The sequence below is a fragment of the Idiotropiscis lumnitzeri genome, chromosome 4 (genome assembly GCF_059441095.1).
Source record: "Idiotropiscis lumnitzeri isolate Australia: NSW breed Sydney's pygmy pipehorse chromosome 4, RoL_Ilum_1.0, whole genome shotgun sequence".
Taxonomy (NCBI): Eukaryota; Metazoa; Chordata; class Actinopteri; order Syngnathiformes; family Syngnathidae; genus Idiotropiscis; species Idiotropiscis lumnitzeri.
In genome coordinates this window covers 19,751,779-19,771,295 of record NC_142394.1, presented here as the reverse complement: position 1 = coordinate 19,771,295, position 19,517 = coordinate 19,751,779, and the positions used below count along the sequence as shown (strand labels likewise).

The 19,517-nt window shown below is 41.0% G+C and overlaps 1 protein-coding gene across 4 annotated transcripts in view; it reads left to right on the top strand.

Moving 5' to 3' along the window:
* pdgfc (platelet derived growth factor c) overlaps nt 1-19,517 on the top strand; it is a 37,887-nt gene continuing 18,370 nt past the window's right edge. Inside the window, exons 1-2 of one of the 4 annotated variants that reach the window (XM_088295063.1) lie at nt 1-662; nt 13,650-13,757. In XM_088295063.1, the coding sequence (XP_088151189.1) occupies nt 548-662; nt 13,650-13,757 (223 nt within the window). In that variant the 5' untranslated portion in view covers nt 1-547. Of the gene's footprint in view, nt 663-2,637; nt 2,699-13,649; nt 13,758-19,517 lie in introns of those variants that run through there. The other 3 variants (XM_088295061.1, XM_088295064.1, XM_088295065.1) reach the window with 3 other exon arrangements.

Here is a 19,517-nt window from a genome sequence, read left to right as displayed (position 1 = left end):
TCTCTGGTGCTAGTGCGCACTCAGCGCAGCAGTGCAATGGTTAACATACCCGGGGAGTTCCCTCCCTCCTATGTCCTTCCTCCTCCTCCTCCTCCTCCTTCCCTGCTCAAAGTTTTTTTTCTGTCCGGCACCTGTTGACCGGCTAGTCTCACACAAACCGAGAAAGCCCAAAGAACTACTTTTACGGACTACAACCCAACTCCAAACTGAGTGGGAGATGACGCGTTTAATGCGCACTTTTACGCAAAAAGACTTTGTTAATCCTTGGATTATTTGATTTAGTAGTATTTTTGTTTCATATTTTTAGACTTTTTAATCACTTTGCACTCTTGGTTGTTTTTAGAAATAATTTCTTTTCCTTTAATATAATTTTATTTTTTACATTTTTGGGAGGGCAATTTTTCACCTTCCTCCGGGTGGATTGATGGTGAAGATTATGCGGATTCTAGCGCGCGTCCGTGCGCCGAAGCAGCACCGGTGCCCCTGCTGATCCCCGAGTCCCCCCAGTCCTCCAGAACCTGCCGCACCACCACTCCAACTCATCCAAATGATCCCTCCATCATTCCTCATCCTTCTCGCGTCGCTTCTGCAACCAAGTGGCTCGGAGGCTCAGTCAAGTCATGTCAGCAAATTTAACCCTCCAGGCGGCAAGGAGCAAAACGGTCAGTTGACGTCTCTTTGCTTCTTCTTCCCTGCACACACAAATGTTCATTCTTTCTGGGCTTATAGCCAGTTTTTTTTTTTTTTCAAAAGCACATCTTGTTTGAGTTTGCTTGCAATGAATGGGTGCGTTTCATTCACTTCAAACAAGGCAGGATATGGAAATTACCTTTTAAAGTTTACCCCAAAAATTCCATGTCAACCCCCCCCCCCCCCACACACACACACCCCTGGAAGCATACAATTACTGAAGTAAGGCGGCTATGTACAGCCTCTGATTAGGAAGTGTGTCTTGATCTTTTTGCCAATGGAGTGTGCCGCATTTGATTGGGTCATGTAGAACAGTTGTGTTTCACAGATGGTGAAGGTAACCGACTCAACTTTTCTGTACCAATGGCACAAAGTTGACCAATTGAAAAATGCACCTGAAAGAAAGCCAGGGTTGAAATCCGCTGTCTTGAATTCCAATTTGGTTGGTTGGCTGGTTATTGGTTGGAAGGTTGTCCACTTGCTGGTTTGTTGGTTGGTTCAGGCTGACAGGTTTGTCAGTTGTGGTTCGATCGTTTGGTTGGCCGACTGGTTTGTTGGTTGGTTTATTGGGTGGGTGGTTAGTATGTTGGTGGTCGGTTGGAAAGCTGGCTGGTTGTTTGGAAGGTTTGTTGAGTAGTCTGATTGGTTGACTGGTTTTCAGTTTCATCCTTTGGTTGGTTGAAAAATTGTTAATTTTTTGGTTAGCTTCTTGAGTGACTGATCGATTGACTAGCTGGCTCTGGCTGACTGGTTGACGGGCTGATTGGCTGGAAGTTTGGCAGCTTATTGGCTGTTTGGTTTCTTTGTTGATTGGATGGTAGGTTTGAAAAGTTGGTTGGTTTGTTGGGTGTTTAGGTTAATGGTTTGTTGGTTGTTTGGATGGCCTTTTATCTGGTTGGGGACATAACCAGTCTAATAACACTTGGTGGAACAGTAGTATTTGCTGTTTTTTAGCCAGTTTGACTGAACTCAATCCATATCTTGTTCAATGCCTTGACGAAACATTTTGCTACTGACCAGAAGGAAAAGTTTCTACTCTGTTATGTTTAGCAGGCGTTGATAGACGGACAGTATTACATTTAAGCAGCTGAGGGATGCTGATGCTGAGTGTCTTTTGAATATCACACAGATTAAAAAAAAAAAAAAAAAGAAGGGAAATTGTACGCATGGTACTGGTAAACTTGGTTTGTCCCGGTGGCTGAGGATTATATTACAATAACAAGCCCTGCACATGGTGTGTTGGTGTGAGCGCGGCGTGGTGTGGCTATAATGTTTCACACTTATTAAAGTGAGACGACTTGAAAGGACGTGCACAGCTGCACTTAAAAAAATATGTTTGTTTTTGCCTCAAAAACCAGAGCTAACAGCCAAAAGACGCCGCAACCCAAACTGACCTCGTCTGTGATTTGATTGTCTAGTTGCACTTCTGATGGAACAGTTTTCCATCTTACTCGCCACATACCAAAATGATTGCTTCCAAAAACATTTCAATTTGATTTAAAACTTGGTGATCCAAACAGGACTTGGTTTAATGATAAGTAAAAAAAAAAAACGGCTGGATTTTGATCTTTGAGATTGGACATCAGGCATCCCCACATGGAAATGTAGACATCAAAGAATTTACGACATTGGAAAATTTATTTGTTGATGGCAAACTGGCACCCTAATGGATAACTAACCCCACAACCTTACTATAATCACTCTAACACCTAACTTTAACCCAAGCTAAACCGAATCCAGAACTCTTAACACTGAACACTAACCTCTAACTCTGACGCTGAACCATAACGCTAATCCTACTCCCTCTTACCCAACCCTTAATTCTCACTTAAACCCTATAAATCTTGCAAAAGATATCATAAGATTTGGAGTAAAACATTCCAACTTTTTGGATCCCACCCTCAGGTCGAAAATCTTGGGTGGGAAAACATAAATCCGACCACGGAGCTTCCGGACCTGATGAGGGCCCCGGGAAAGGTGCTTGATTGCCGGTTAAAAATCTTGGAAGGTGACCTCCCGCCCTCACGTTCAAATCCTGAAAGTGAAATTTGCACTTCCAATTTCTTGTGCCAGTTTCCAACAAATTTCCCGTCCCCATAACCAGTAAACCTAAGGCTAAACTCTATTGATTGTTGATTCACAGAAAGGCAAAATTTAAATTTGTCTTAATTTTTTTTATTCTTGTGATGCTCTTAATCTCTTTTGTAATTGCTCTGTGATTTACACGAATGTAGAAGTCGAAAGTAAGTATGGACACTTAATGTTATTCGGTTGTAGCAAGTAGATAGGTACCTGATTACCTCTACAGGTTTGTACGTCGTTCGGTACTTTTTAAAAAAGGTCGGCTCTTAATTTTGCCTTGCGTAATTGTTTTCCCCCAATTTAAGAAGTCCTCTTTCACCGCTTGGCATGGAAAAGTAAAACATCCAGCATTACACATCAATACGCACCGTCTACTTCAGGGGTGGGCAAACTTTTTGATTGGCGTGCCACAATGGGTTCTAAAGTTTGACAGAAGGGTCGGACCAGTAGCAGATGGAGGGAGTGTTTTGGTAACCTCACCTCATCGGAGAAAATAAATACATTTAATTTTAAATGACAGGGAAGAAAAACATTTCAACAAAACATGTCCACGGTATTTAGAAAATCAAACATGAATAAGGTTTATTCGTTTATTTATTTTTTGAGTTCGGCGGGCCGGATTAAAACATTTAACGAGCCGCATGTGGCCCCCGGGCCGTAGTTTGCCCACGCCTGGTATACTTGGTCTATCTGTAGATTAATCTTAGATTAGGGGATACTTCAGAGCCCACATGGGAGTTAAGTGTTCCCGGTTAACGTTCCCGTACAAGGCCAAGTTTCTCCGCGCTCAAGCCCACCCGTAAACGCCGTCCCCCCTGGCCCTGATCTTATTAGTAACAAACCCCCGCAGGAGATGCGGATTACCTCCATAAATACTCCCTCGTATCCACCCCTTGAGCACCGCCGGAGGAAGGTATGCATGCGCCGAACCCGACCCGCCAGTGATCACAGGGGCCGCTTTTCCGCTCCAGATTACCAGATTAAACTGGAAGAGTGACAGGCAGGGGGTGAGCGGGGTCACCCACAAACCTTACGGGAGGGGGTCAGAGAAGAAAAAAAATTCTCGTATAGAAGGGTGGGGTTAAAGATAAAGAGGCATATTGTGCATTCATTATATGAGCATGGGGACAAACGCGTTCTTATGGCAGAGTGGTTTGAAAAGTGGGTGGCTGCTCGGGAGCACACTTTGAGACGTATGAGCATATAGTGACATTTTGAATGGGGGGGGGGGGGTTAGGCACACATCGAGGTCCCGGGGTTTCCAGATGTAAATGCCGTGATTGGATGTTGGAGCGCGTCCAAGTCCTGGGTGGCCGGGAAAAGCGGGATTGAGACATCAGAGCCTAAGAGGACGTGTCTTAGGGAATGTCTGGTACCAGTTGAGTAAATGCCACGCTCTAAATACACGCTCCAGGGCTCACAGTTTACGCAAAGGCTCTAAGTGTGTGTAGGGGTAGTAGTGATGGTGCATTTGAGACACGGTAGATAGGTTGATAAGTACTGCATGAGGTCATCTGTGATTTTTTTCCGTAGTTGTGTTAGTACTTTGCAGAACCGCTTCTCCTCACTAGCGTTGCAGGGGGTGTTGGAGCCAATCCCAGTTGTCTTCGGGCAGTAGGCGGGGTACACCCTGAACTGGTTGCCAGCCAATCGCAGGGCACACAGAGACGAACGACCATTGGCACTTACACTCATACCTAGGGGCAATTTAGAGTGTCCAATCAACCTGCCATGCATGTTTTTTGGAATGTGGGAGGAAACCGGAGTACCCGGAGAAAAACCACGCAGGCACAGGGAGAGCATGCAAACTCCACACAGGAAGGCTGGAGCAGGAATTGAACCCACGACCTCTGCTGTGTCTCGCTGTGAGGCCATCGAGGCACGTAATGAAGTCGATCAATATGTAGCAACTGTAAGTTTATCAAAACACCCGATATAGCCGTTTTTGTTGTGGGATTTATGAAGTTTTTGCATTCTTTAATATGGTTATACTGAAGATTTTGTAATCTATACTTTAAATCATAAATCTTACTTACATGTTATGAGTTAAACATATTCTACAAAAACTATTTTGTCAAAATTGGGGAAATTGCTCTTATGTTCATTCTGATATTGAATCAAATCTTTGACATTTTTATGAGGGGTGGACTCATATATGCTGTGCTCGGTATATGTCTCTCTCTCTCTGTATGTATCAAACAAAATTCAACACATGAAAATGATAGCCTCCTTCCTGCAGGACTCTAATTGAAAACCATCACTTCCTGCGCAAACACTTCAAGAGAAATAATATCCTCCAACCTAAAGACGCAAACGTATGGACACAGGTCCGAGTGTGTTCTCTGCCTGGCGTCTCGCACCCGTGACGGCACAGAAGGGCTCCTGGGTGTTTTATTTGGCCGCCGCTTGCCCAGGGGGGGGGGGCAGCTGCTTGTCATTTTGGCACCATGCTTTCCAAATGCAACACTATCCGTTCCGCTTCCAAATGTTGTTTTGATTGCCCAAAAGGATATTGCGACGCCAGAATGTGCGCTAATCAGAGGTTGAGCCACGCTGTGTTTGTTTACGAGGTAGAATTTGACTAGAACACAAGACCAGTTATTGGTGTGTTTTTCTCATGGTGCTTTTGAAATCCTGCCTCTACTGCATTGTCCGATTCCGAAGTTCAATTCAGCCACAGTTAACATACAGTAAGAGAATCTGAGAGCGCTTGAAAAAGCAAACTCTCATTTGAAACCCAAACACAGGCCTGACAAACCTCATTTAAAACCCTAACCCTTGTTTACATTTTTTATTATAAACCCAAACTTTTGTTCAAAACCCAAAGACAGGCCACAAAATGGGCATTATCCAAATTTATACGGCAACACCACTGGGACAACGCACCCAGCTATCATTCAAAGCGATCCTGCCCAGACTACTGAGTGTGCAGAATGCGCTGACTCAGCACAGCGTTTATATAAATAGCTCGCAGGCAGGGTGGCTGTTGGTGAGGAAAAGGCACTCGGGCCAAAACAATAAGCGGGACAAATGATGTCATGAAATAATATGCGGCACTTTGTCGGCCGCCTCCTTTTTGGTGTCGCTTATCGCTCGAGCTCGGGCACCGATGAAGTTGTGTCGCCTTATTTCCGCCGCCATTGACTGGGAACAATAACATTGCACAACAGATAAAGACATGGTGGCAATCCCACACCCGAGAGTTATTGGAGCTTCATTTATGGTGGTTTTGTGGAGTTTCTGTGTGGAAAAAGGATGGCTTTTCAGTTGACGGGGTTTACTGCTTCCTAAAATCTCCTCCTTAATGGTAAAATGCATGCTCTGTTGGGTTTAGGTCCAACTTTTATCCAACTGATGATCTCTTTAGTTTTTTGGGCAGTGTGATTTGGATCATTATTTTGTTTATTTGACCCCTTCCTATAGTTCTCTGGTTTTCATGTTGTTTGTACAGTTAATAAAATGCTATTAAATGATTACATACATACATACAAACACATACATATATATATATATATATATATATATATATATATATATATATATATATATATATAATTATCTCTAAAAATTTGGAATGTTTTTAAATCAAACTTGAAATTTGTTTGCAGTATTTTAAAGTGTATGATGTACAGTCATTTTAATCCAAAATATATTTTTAAAATTAAAGATTGCATTCATTTACGTGCTGTTTAAAGAAGCCTCCCCCAAAAAACAATAAATGTCTTTTTTTTTAACATGGAAAATTGCACTTTGCATTATGTATTTTATAAAATTGGTAACGACAGATTTTAATAGAATGTAAAGAATTGAATTGAACATGAATAATTCCTTGCTACTTCTAAAGGGATTTCTAATTCTAATTCTTCTAGTGTATGCAACTCAGCCACGGGGGCAGTATAAAACTGTCATGCAGCAACAAACAGAATTTCACAATTAAAAACAAATTAAGTATTTATTCCTGTGGGTATTGCGATGTTGTCTATCTTCATGTGTTGCTGCGCCATTTGATGATACATCCGTCTTTTGAAGGGTTAAAAGTCAAATCTCAAATCTAAAATTGAGGATAGACATCCGAGCCTCCCAGCAGTCAGTCATGCCTGCTTGTCAGAGCACATTGCTGTCAATCACCACGTGCTTGCGTGGCTTCCTCGTTCTATTTTTTTTTTTTCATCTTTGTTTCTGCTCATCGCCCTGACCTGCTCCCGCACTGTAATTTGACGCTTTTATCCGCTAAATTCACTCTCTAATGCTAGCCTGCTTGTACAGCATCTTGCGTAACATATCAACGCTTATATAAAAAGCTTCCAATGACCATTTAGCGGGAAATGGTGGTGGTTGGGGCTGGGGGGGTAGACAAGAACAAACTAGTTTACACTTAAATGATGAGGCATTATGCCTGATTAAATAAACACTCCACAGAAATGCCTATAAATCATAATTATGATGTGCCAAATGTGTGAAGGCTGCTTCAGAATGGTTCCAGCCTCGTACTAGTTTTAACCTTTCCTGGTCCTAATCTGGTTGTAGTCTGGATCTGTCCTCTCCCAGTAGTGGTCTGTTACTAGCTGGTTCTTGCCTGGTAGGACCTGGTACTAGCCTCCTTGACCGTCAGGTACTAGCCTAGTTGTAGCTCGGTCCTTATCCAGTTCCAGCCTGATTATATAAGGTGCTTCAGAGTCAAGTATGAGCGTGTGATTTACAGTTTTTTTTTTTTTAAGTGCATGTCAAGTCAAGTTTTAAGTTGCAAAGCTTCCTTTGTTCCATCAAGCGGGTGTATTTGACGGGTTGCAAGAGTACAACACCGCTTTCACAAAGACCGAGACCTCAGTCCTCTGAATTCCGCCCACAATTCCTTGTCCGGGAGTTGACCTTGGCCGGCGTCTATGGAGGGCATCACGTCGCCTCAGTGGGAACCCTGAAGAAACCCGCAGTTGTGTCCTCTGTTGCCCGAGGCGTGAACTAGACTAAACAGAGAGCTGCAGTCCAGCTATTGAAACACAACAATTCCAGAGGAACATCCTTGAATTCATGCAATTCCCATGTCAAAGATTCTTGAGTGGGTCTATTTTAAAAAAAAACAAAAAAAAACATTTGGGGCTGGTTGGATTCTTCCAAAAACAAAATTTTAATAGTTGTTGAACCCTCTCAAGTTTTAATATAAACAAATTATATAAATACTGCATAGTATTTTCTTATCCACAACTAATCAGTGAAAATCAATAATGACATTGTTTTATAATGATTTATCTTGGTTTTTATTTCCATGTGGTGACTGAGGGAGGATATAAACGTTTAAATAATATGCTATATTAGGGCTGGGCGATAAACCGAAAATTTACCGTTACCGAAATTTATTACAATGACCGAAATCATTTTGCCCATGTTCAAAATCATTTTGCAATGTTCATGCCCCTTTAAGACCGCTACAGCGCCTCTAGTCACGTGACTCCACCCGTCTGATCGAGAAAGAAAACAGACGTCGCTGTCGTAGCTGGCGATTCAAATCCAGAAGCTTTTTCACCACCCACAACACAACCATGCTGTGCTGAAAGTTCAATGTGAGAAGCAAGGTTCGAAAAGTTACAACAGCCCATTAACGGAGGCGATACCATACGAGAGAACGTCTCAGAGGTGGACGCGATAGCCTAGCACATAGCTAAAGATAGAGCTCCTCTTGTTACAATGGAGCGGACAGGATTTACACGCCTCATGAAAGTAGCCGACAAGAGGTACGAAAATGTTTGTCGCAAACAGGACTTCCCGATATGGACTACATCAGGCCGGGAGCTTTGACATGTCAAGCATTTTGCATCTACATCCGACTTGTGGTCGGGTCGCAACATGGATCCCTGATTGAGCCTGACTGTGCATTACATAGACGACAAGTGGCGACTGCGCACCAGAGTACTCGAGACGGCACATTTTCCCCGATGATGCCCACTTGTTTATTTGGCTTGCATTGACATTTTCTTTCATTTTATTTAGCATTTTTTTATTTGCCATTATTTGCATCATCAGAGCATCTTGCAAGAGGTACCCTTTGTCTTTGTGACATTGTTCAAGTCGTGCAAAGCAAGCTATTTGAAATGTTTATACAAATGATTTTTGTACTTTTATTTTTCATTGAAAGTAATCCAGTTGGTCAATAAAAAAACAGTCAATATGCATTTCCTGCATTTATTTTGATTTTAGTCCACGGGGGGAAATTTATCGTGCATTTATCATTAGAGGTAAAATTGCTCAATTTCTCGCGATATTAATTTGAGGTCATATCGCCCAGCCCTATGCTATATAGTAATTTATTTTATGATATTTATATGCCACGTGTTTAATTTTCAATTGTATGTAGAGTTTATTTATTTCTCTTTTCAATTATATTTATTTAATTAATTACATTTTGTTTATGATGATTTATTTTTATTTTGTTAGTTTTTAACAAAACTTGAGTTAGGTATGTATGGTATTTTATTTGAAATTATCTTTTTTTTTAGCTGATATTTTATTTTCATTTATACATTCTTCAATTTTATTGTATTTGTATTAATAACTTAATTGGTTTATTTTAAAGTCATGTATTTTAATTTTTGCATTTTTTAAAATTTTCTTTTATAAATACTTTTATGTCTTCATTTATATTGTTTAATTTGTGTTACATTATTTTTTTAATTTACCATTTGTATGTATTATATTTTTGTTTTCTATTTTTTCATTATTTAACTGATTCATTTGTGTTTTGCTTAGAAATGTTTTACAGTATGTATTTTTACATATATAATATTGGGTGCTCATCTAATAATCTTGTGTATTTTATTTTTATTTTTTTTCAGAAGAACGTATTGGGACACAATTTCTGCATTTACACGCAGGCTCCGATTTTAGATTTAGACCTGTTGACTGACACAAAAACCAAAGAGCTGTTTTATGGATGACAAACAAGCAATTGTGAAGCTGACGGAAGATTCTTTGGCACTGTTGTACAAAAGTTTCTGAATGCATTTGGCTACACTAAAAGCATTGCAGCACATTTCACGCTTACGGGAGCACCGCACGATGGCTAATTTTAGCATGCACGGCCATGCATGAACAGCTGCATACATTTGACACCTCGGGGCAGATGTGATCGGAATCTTCACATTTCAAGGACAACACAACCAAGACGTGTCGGAGAAAAGACTCGCTTTGAAAAAAATAATGAGCTTCTAGTATAGCACTTGTCGATTCAGTTAAAGATTTGTTGTCGGATTGTTATAACCACATATTGTTATAGACACACAACATAAATCATCAACACGCCTCACTTGATAGATGACAAGAACATACCATTTGGGGTTCTGGGATGGGGGAGCAATTCCATCCTCAGACAGCAAAAAAGAATACCTGGTACCAGATTAGAGCAGGCAAGACCAGAGTGGTCGGAGACGAACAAGGACCAGGCTTAAAACAGACCTCAAAATAGCCAACATAGACTACAACCAGGGTAGTTTCAGACTACTACCAGGTTACTATCGGACTTAAACCAGGCTAAAACCAGATTAGGAATAGACTGGTGCCAGAGTAGAGCCAGGTTTTTACAAGACTAGACCAGGCTAGTACCAAAATCAAAGCCAGTCCAGATCATACTTGTGCCACCCAGGATAGAACCTAGTAGAACTAGTAGCAGGATGGACTCTATTAGTTTGAGGTGTGTGTCAGGCAAGAGTCGGGTTTGTACTGGACTACTTTTAATTTGGTGCCATACGAGGGCTGGGTTAGAACCAGGCTTGACCCAAACTAGTACTGGTCTAGAAAGTGCCAGGTAAGCAAGACTGGTACCAGGACCTGATGAGACTAGTACCAGACAAGAGCCAGGCTGAAACTAGTGTATTAATACGCTGGACAAGTCTAGTTCAGGTCTACTGCAAACTATAGTCAGGCTAGGACCAGACTATTTTTGAGAATCGTACTGGTCTAGGACTAGATTATTCAGGCTATTACTGGACTAGTATCAGCCTAGTTCAAGGTTAGGAACCGTAGACCCTCAGTGGTAGAGACAAAGTAGGACCAGTAGGAGTACCAGACCAAAAATCCGACTAGGAAGACGCTACAGACAAGTCTTGTAAGAGATTAGTACTAGACTAGTACCAGACGACAATCAGATTAGGACCTGGCAAATACTACATTTGCCCAGGCAAGGTGACAGTCTAGTACTAGTCTAGATGAGAATGAAGCCAGTCCCAGAGTAGAACCAGGATAGAAAACACAGGCGACAATCATTCTCCTCCACTGTGTCTGTACAATTTAGCACCCTCTTTGCTGAAGCGGACCCACGGTCTCTTCTCGTGAAAAAAAAACCTTCTTTCCCCTCCATTGTTGATTATCTTTGCATGTTTTTCCATGCCAACGTTAGCTTATCTGCTCTTCCCTTCGACTTCAAAGTCTTCACCTTGCTGCAGCGGCACCCCAATTTTCACTCGGATAAATTAGACTCTGCAGTCTCCAAAAATTGCCTTTAAAAGGAGATAAGGAGCATTTTAGATAAGAAATTATACAACACACCTGTCCCCGTCGTGGATGAGCTCATTTGACACATGGCGATTGGCGATACACGCCACCGCGCTCCAGTAAACCGATCATACTCGCTATTTAAAGAATGTAAGGCTTTTCCTCAAGTTGTTTTCACGGAGGGATGTATATGCTTCACGAGCTGGGAACCCTCCAACCCCCCCTAACCCCGTGGGTGGGGGTATCCATTACCACAAGTCCACGACCCACATTAGTTGTTAGCTGGTGTGTACGTGAGTCTCATCCGGAAGTGCGGCGGCCTGCTTTTAATCAAATCTCACTTCAGTTCGGTATGAAAGTGAGACCCCGCAAATGTGGCAGATGGTTTTGTACTAAAGAGCTTGTTTGACAAATCCATGTGGGAAAGCGGTCCTGGAAACTGTTTAAAAAGGGCAGACGGAGGTGATTGGATGAAGGTTATGTGGGTCCTCAAAAAAGTGTGTTAATTTTATTTGTTGGTTGCAGCCAACTTAATGGATAGAACCAGACAGGACTCCACTTGAGGAACCTGCAATCTCCTCTCAAATCAAATCTACTCCTCCATTGTTGTTACGACAGATGCAGAGACTCCACAATCTCGAATTTACTGCATCAGGCCCGTCGTCTGCTTTTTGGATAAAAATGTGTCTCATTACTGTGGCGGAGTAAATACTGGAGACTCATTTTTCTCAATTGTTGTTTGTTAGAATGTGACATTCCTTGCTAACCTTAACTTATGACCTGAGTGTCCATCATCTCCACTTTGCTGCAGCAGGCTTGCAAACTCCACCAGGATGAAAATGCGTGCCCTCACCACAGAAAAGTAAATACAAGAGACTGTCATTCTTCATTTGTTGCGACGGATTCATCGACTCCATTTTATCCCATTTTTGCCCGAGATGGCCCGCAGTTTCCTCTTGGATAAAATGTCTCTCATAAGCATGGCTAAGTAAATGCTGAAGACTATTTCTCCATTACTGTTGTTTGTTAGTGCTTCTAGTTCTAGCCAGTTTCCCACATTACCAATTACTGACATTTACTTTCTGGATGGATCTCTTCACCCCACACCACTCGTGTGTGTGTGTGTGTGTGTGTGTGTTTCTCAACAACGCATGAAATCTGATCCAGGAGTGTCACATTCGACCAAGCCAGTCATGCGTCACACATACGAGCAAGTTCAAAAGTGATTAGATGGTGCAAATATGTGATTGCAGGATATCAGACACGCTTTGGACTGGAATTAATGGACCAGCTGTGAAGTATAAATCAAGTGTGAACGAGACAATCAGGTCGGCCAATTAATAATGTCACCAGATTGATAATACTGCCATGTAATGTTGATGAATATGTAGGATTTATGAAACGCCGCTTAATAAGCTTCAAGCTAACACGGAGCATCTTTGCCGGGAAGTGATTGATCACCACTAAACGCGTCACAAAATGAGCACTCCTGTACATGTATGCTAATTAACTCATTCACTGCCAACCCTGGTAAAATGAATGTCATTTTTTACTTCTATATCCGTCAATGGCAGTGAATGAGGCAACTCAGCATGGGGCAAGTTGATTAGGCCTTTTTATTTTTTTTTAACTCTACATGCTGACTCATGCTCTGCGAAGCAAGCTCAAAGCTACGTAGTATTAACTCATTCACAACCAGCCCAGTAAAAAAAAAAAGGATTTTGACGTATTTATCCGTCAATGGTATTGAATGAGTTAATAAAATGCAAAAAATAATTTTATGCTCTTGTATCCTCATAAACCAAAATGCCAACACAATACAATTGCCGTTGAACTAGCAAGCTTAGCACTTTAAATTCACAAAGGACGCTTGCAGTTAAAAGCCTTGAACCTTCCTGTAGTAATCTTCTAAAGTACCGAAAAGCTAATAATCATAAATAGGCTCATTATGATCAAGGTAATGATGTCATCCACATCAGACGCAAATAAACCGAAGCATTTAAGTACATGAACGTTTATATTAGTTTATAAATAAATCATCCAAATTCAAATCGATTCAAATCCCCGAGAAGCCTTTAGTGCACAAGTGAGGTTAATCACAGTCGATTGCTTTGGGTTTCTATTTAACCAGCGAGGCCTTAAACACTCGTGAAACGCCGCTGGTTCGCCAAACTCGAAAGCGTGCGCATTAAACGGCTTCATAATGCCGAAAGGTCTCTACAGGACAGGCGCTCAAATACATTTGGTGAACACTGTATAATCAGTTTGACTGGGCTCAATCTCTGAGACTGCCAGATTCATAACGCAATTTTATGCGGACAATTTTAATTTGAGTAAACTCGGGATAAGAAGCACACCAATGTGTAGTTAATCAATCCATTTTCATCCATATTCAGGGGGTCGCCGTTTTGGCCAATCCCATCCTCTGCTGTTGACTGAAATTGATGTCACAAGTGCCCTCGGGCTCGCATTGCGAACGTCACGTGACCTAAGCCGGGAAGCAGGTGAGACTTTTTCTAAAGTGCTTGATGATGCTGGATGTTGCCATGGTGGTGGTGGTCTGACATACTCGTTAAGCATTAGTTTACGAGACCCAACTTGACCTTCAGCGTGCTTCTTTTTCAGAACTTACTACAACTGAAACTTTCCCTTTAAAGCACTTTTCAGTCCTGAGATTCTCTCAGTGGTGGTGGTGTAATGCGATTGTTCCGAAATGTCCATTCAGCTTTTTTGTCCGAAAACAAGTCACGTAATATATTCTTCAATGACTATTCCTCTGAGACAACTGAAATCGAAATAGTATTCAGTAAAGCGCTTCATGCTGTCTTTATGACTTGTATTTGCTCAGCACTATACTAACATACAACGAAAGTTGGCGGCGGCAACAGCGAGCGCGAGTGGGAACACGTCAAGCGTCTTCCTGACAAAATCCATCAGCAGCAAGATGTGACGCCTCCAACCATGTTGAAATAAAAAAGAATTTGAATAGAAGCTAAAAAAAAAAAAAAAAAAGTCGTCAACAGGTGTGTGCTTTGGCTGAGGAAAGCACAAAGTGAAAGATGGACTTTGACAAACCTCGTCAACGCTGTCTCGTTAGCTGGCGCGGTTCCTGCCAAACATTCTCATTAGAGGCAGCTGCAAGGAGAAAGTGGAGGAAGAAGGGAGAGTAGGATGATGAAGATGACGAGGGCTCAACACCTTCTCCGCGTTCTCTCGTTAGGGTGCTACGTGGCGCTTTCAACAGCATCAAAAGAATGAGAACTGTCACATATGTGGTCGACAAAACTATCAGGAAACTTGGAAATTCAACCGACAGGAAGTGAAGAAACTATACGAGTTCACTCTGCTTGTAAAAGTCACTCACTCCTGCCTGTTACATTACGAGCAATTATTGTCGGATAAATATTCTTTAAAATAGTACAATGTTAACAAAATATGGCCTCAACGATTGACAAACATTGAAAGTATCAGTACAACTGAGTTTGTTTTTTGTGTGGGGACAGCAACGGGTCGAAAATACTACATTGATTGACCTATCAAACCGTTGAAGGTAATGAACGTGTTTTGTGATTGGATGCTCACTTGTGAGGCGGCAGTGCTATGTTGAATCAACGCAACAGAAAGTCGTAACTGGCGACCGTTCGAAAATCTAAAATCTAATATATAATATAATATTTTTTTTTTAAACGACAATGGCTGAAGGAGGGAAAAGTGTGGATTTGATTGCAGATACACTTGCGAGGCCATTTTGAAGATGGACCTTTCAAGAGAAGCTCTGACGCCCAACACTCAGTGGTGTCCAAGTCTTTCTGAATGTTATTTCTCCAGCCGTGTTGTCATAAATGACGGCAATATGAGGGGGATTTATTCAAGTCGCACTAAGTACGACTTTACTGAAGGCCTACGTGTGAAATGCAGCACCGCCACTGCTAAAACGAAACGCCTCGACTGTTTTCTGTCTTTGGTCATGTGATGTTCGTAATGCGAGCCCGAAGACACTTTGATGTCAATTTCAGTTGACAGCAGGTGGCGATGCTGTTCAAAATGTCCGCCTTCTTGGACGGCGAAAAACGGTTGGAATAATTGTCTTAAATCTTGTTCCACAAAAGCAAAATTAAATTAAAAAGGTAATATGGAAAATCCCAACAAATAAGCAAAAGTTTTGAAAACTCCTTGTGTATGCACCAGGCCTAAGGTTGCGCACTCTTTCTTTGAAGGCATTGTAGCAGTTGTTGCGTGTTTCTTGAGTCTGTTCAAAGTGGCCTGCAATCATCCTCTCAGGACAACTCGGTCTTCTGTGTTCAGTGTCCCAATGGCTGCCTTTGGTTGCGGCCACAAATCTGACGGCTAAAAATGTCTCCTGTCGTGTCACTGCTTACAGATGCGACTTCAAAGCGGCCCAATTGGCAGCTGTGTCCACCTTAAGAGACGATGTCTCCACGGAGACATCGCTGATGCTATACCGTCACTTGGAAATTTCTTATTAGATTACATGGCCGAATGAAAGAATAAGTGTTTTTGTTGGCTTTTTTATATTCCCTTCTAAATATTGTGATGCCTTAACATTTTTTGACATAAAATTCATGCGTTGCAGTGTTTCCTCATTCTTAGACACTCTCTGGCCACGCCTACAAAATATCTCAACATTTGTTTTATTTTTTTATTATTTTACTTTATTTACTTTACTGTTTGTTTTTGTTTTATTGTGCTGTAAATATTTTATTTTTATTTATCTTCATTTATTTTAAGTTTTGACAGTATTTTGGGGGTTGTTTTTATCTTGCTGCCAGTTTTTTTTTTTTTTTATTTAGTTTGAATTTGTGTTCGTTTCCTTTTTTGTTTGTTTTGCAATGTGTAATCCATTTTTTCATTTTGAATTTATTTTGGGATTTTTGGTTATTTTTTATTTATTTATTTTTTTCTGGCATTTTGTAATTTCATTTAATTTAAGTAGTTTTGGTATTTATGAGTAGAATTCTTATTTTTTTTAAAAGCAACCAAAATGCTTATCCTTTATTTTATTTATTTATTTCTTTTTCTTGATTGGTCAGTTTAACATTTTATTTCTTGACCGATTATCATTTCTTTTTTTATTTTATTTGTATATGTTTAACTCTTTGATTTAGTTTCATCCCTCTGTGGGAAATGACAACATTAAGCTACATCTAACCAATAAAACAAAAAAAAAGTAGAACGTCAGTTAATAAAGCTAACTGCAACCACTAAAATAAACAAATTATCGAATGACTACCTCTCTGGCGGGTTCAATCAAAGCAGCAAAAGCTCAACTTAATTTGAAAATCTTGTACTGGATCTCATCATGCTATAAATTGAGTATTGACTCTCATTTTAGTGTGAAAGCATACCTGATGAAGAGGCCTGTGATTCTAAGGCTTGGGGTAAAGTGTCTTTTAAAATTGAAATCTTCAGACAGAAGTCAGAAGGTGTTTCCATGTCTTCATCCAATCACACGGAATTCCATCTGACACTCAATCTTCCCGTGGCCGGATGCCACACAACAAGTGTTGGCACTAATGAGAGCCTCGCGCAAATCACTTGGGGCTGCGGTGCGTTTGCAACCTGAGCAGCAGCAGAAGGCGGGAGAAAGTCTGCGGTGGCCAGTTTCAGGCCCTCGGGGACTGGTCAGAGCTCAGTGGGGGCGGGAGAAGGCGCATATATATGTGTGTGTGCAGTCGTCACCATTAACATTGTGCAGCTGTGGCACTTACGCAAGGATTTACTGCATGGGTTCATTAGCGCCTTAAATAAAATTAATATGTTCCAACAAGAGCAACGATGTAACTGCACACGATAGAAAAGCTGTAAAAAGTGTGTATGTGCAAAAAATGGTGTCAAAGGGTCATTGATGCGTAAAAGGTGGATTCAAACTGAAGTGGCAGACTTCCTGTGACTTTTCAGGTATGAGGTTTGAGGCTTTTTTTTTGTCTGCCATAATGGACATGCGGATCCAATTTTGTGTTGTTAAATGAAAGTAGTCAAGTTTGGTGGCTAGATTTTTGAATATGCACAAATACTCCTAAAATTCCTGCTGTGAGCCAAAGGGGCAGACTTTTTGTGTGTGTTTTTTTTTGGCATGCCTTCGCAGACGTTTTTTGTGGGTCTGCTCCTGATAGATATGTCGACCAAATTTTATGTAAGCAAAACTGGTCTTGCATGATGAATTTTTTGAAACATCATTAATGGTCGAACTGCCCCTAAAGTGGCTGCTTGTAACTAATTTATATAAATAAATATAAATATATAAATAACTAAAAATTTTGATTCAAGTTCAGGCTCATTTGGCATTGCATTTTGCAAAAAAAAATTCTAATAAATTATGCTTTCAACCAGAATGTCTGACTTACTGTTGAATTCAAGGCTTTGAGACTTTTTCCTGTCATGATAGACCATCCCAGAAAATTTTAAGTTGATCAATAAAGCGAGTGTAGGGAATAATTTGTATAAACATTTCCATGATTTTGCAGTTTTTATTTCATTGAGCACTATCTGCCTGGCCACAAGTGATCACACCAGCAGTAGAATCTTAACCATTTCGTCAGTCTGTCACTGGGTGCCCGAGTTGCCTCAAATTTGAATTCTTGAGTTTTTTTTTGCTGAATAACCTTTCTTCATATTTTTCCAGTAGTATTGCTTAGATTGCCTGGCAGATGAACTCACTGCACAACTGGGTCACACATGCCCAATTATTAACATTTCATGCTACCAAAGATTCCCGCCGTGTGTTTGCAGCCATGTACGGGCAACCGACTTAACGCTTTAAAGCAATAAATAGTAGCTAAGCAGGGCCTGGGAATTGACTGCACCTGCAGGACTCCTAACAGGTAACAGATGTTGGCATTAAGCTACAAAATGATCATGGGAAAAAAAAGTCGATTCATCCTTTGTTGGTTTACGCTGTCTCGTTAGTTTGCAGTTCTCATCAAATGGCCTCACATCCCAAAATGTACTCTTTAGGACGCAGATATCCTGAATTGAATTAATTTCTTTTTTCATGCTTTTTCGACTTGAGCGAAGGAGTGTTTTGACCTTTCTTAGAAAACTTTATGCACCTCAAACACTTCCTTGAGGAACTCCGTTCATGACTTTTAGTTGATTGCCATCCTCGGATTCAATTTTTGTATCCTGAACACCAGATTTGGACTCTTTTACGCCTTGAAATATATCACAGTGTCTCTATTTCTGATGTGCGCCGACTATTTCTCATACTTATAAGTGTGGGGGAGGCTTTATTTGAAAGACATTTATTATTTGTGTCACTGGTGTCTAAAACACACTTTTAAAAAGGCAAGAAACGGGGCTTAGACTCTGCATTTTAATTGTGCTTTAAAGTATGCTGCTGTTTTGGTTAGCAACATAGTTCGAAAAGGCTGAAGATCATTATTACCTATTTTTGTTGATGCGAAAAGGTAGTCTTTCATTTGTGTTAAGTGGCTTCCCGCCTAGCTTCCCCTTGAGGAAATGTGCTATTTTCAAGAGCAGCGCTGTTAGCAGCCGAACCACAGAGTTCATTCATGTCCAATGATACGGTGGGCGGGGGTCCCTCGAACCATGTATGTGCGCTCCAGTCGAAAGGTTAATGTTCAACGTGGTGAATGGAAGGTGCGAACAAAGCACAATGGCCGCACTGTACGCCAGCCTATTCATACGCATTCACTTCCTGCCTTAATAGCCGCCTCCACTTTCCTCACCATAAGGGGTGGGTGGGTAAGTAGGTCAACGAAAAGTCATGTTTGAGGTAATTCACCCCCCCAGGGGGAACGGCTGCGCCTCTGATCTTGAGAAGACCCCAGAGGTGAGGTCATTTGCAAGTCACATGGTACTTGCCCATGACGAGGGGCTTCAGTGAAAAGACCCTCTGTCGTTGGAAATGTGAATCAAAGTCTACTTTTCCTTCCATGTAAAGGGAACCACTGGAAAAAAAACCCAGCATTCTTACTTTAAAGGAGAGAGACTTATGATGCATCCTTTTGCCAGTTTGGTGCCATTTTGTGGCATCTTTGTGCCAAGGAATTATAATGAAGTTTTGTTTAGACCAAAAGTAGTGCTTTGCTGCCATCTTTTAGCATTTATAGGCATTTAGAAACCTTTGGGTTCAATCACTTGCAGACTTTCGCTAATTGCAGCATTGAAGTTAACTTAACTCTGTTGGATAATTCAGATCAGAACATCCAACAAAATCCAATGCAGCTCTGCTTACCTTATGACTTTAATCTCATTGCAGGTGTGTCACACCGTAACAATTG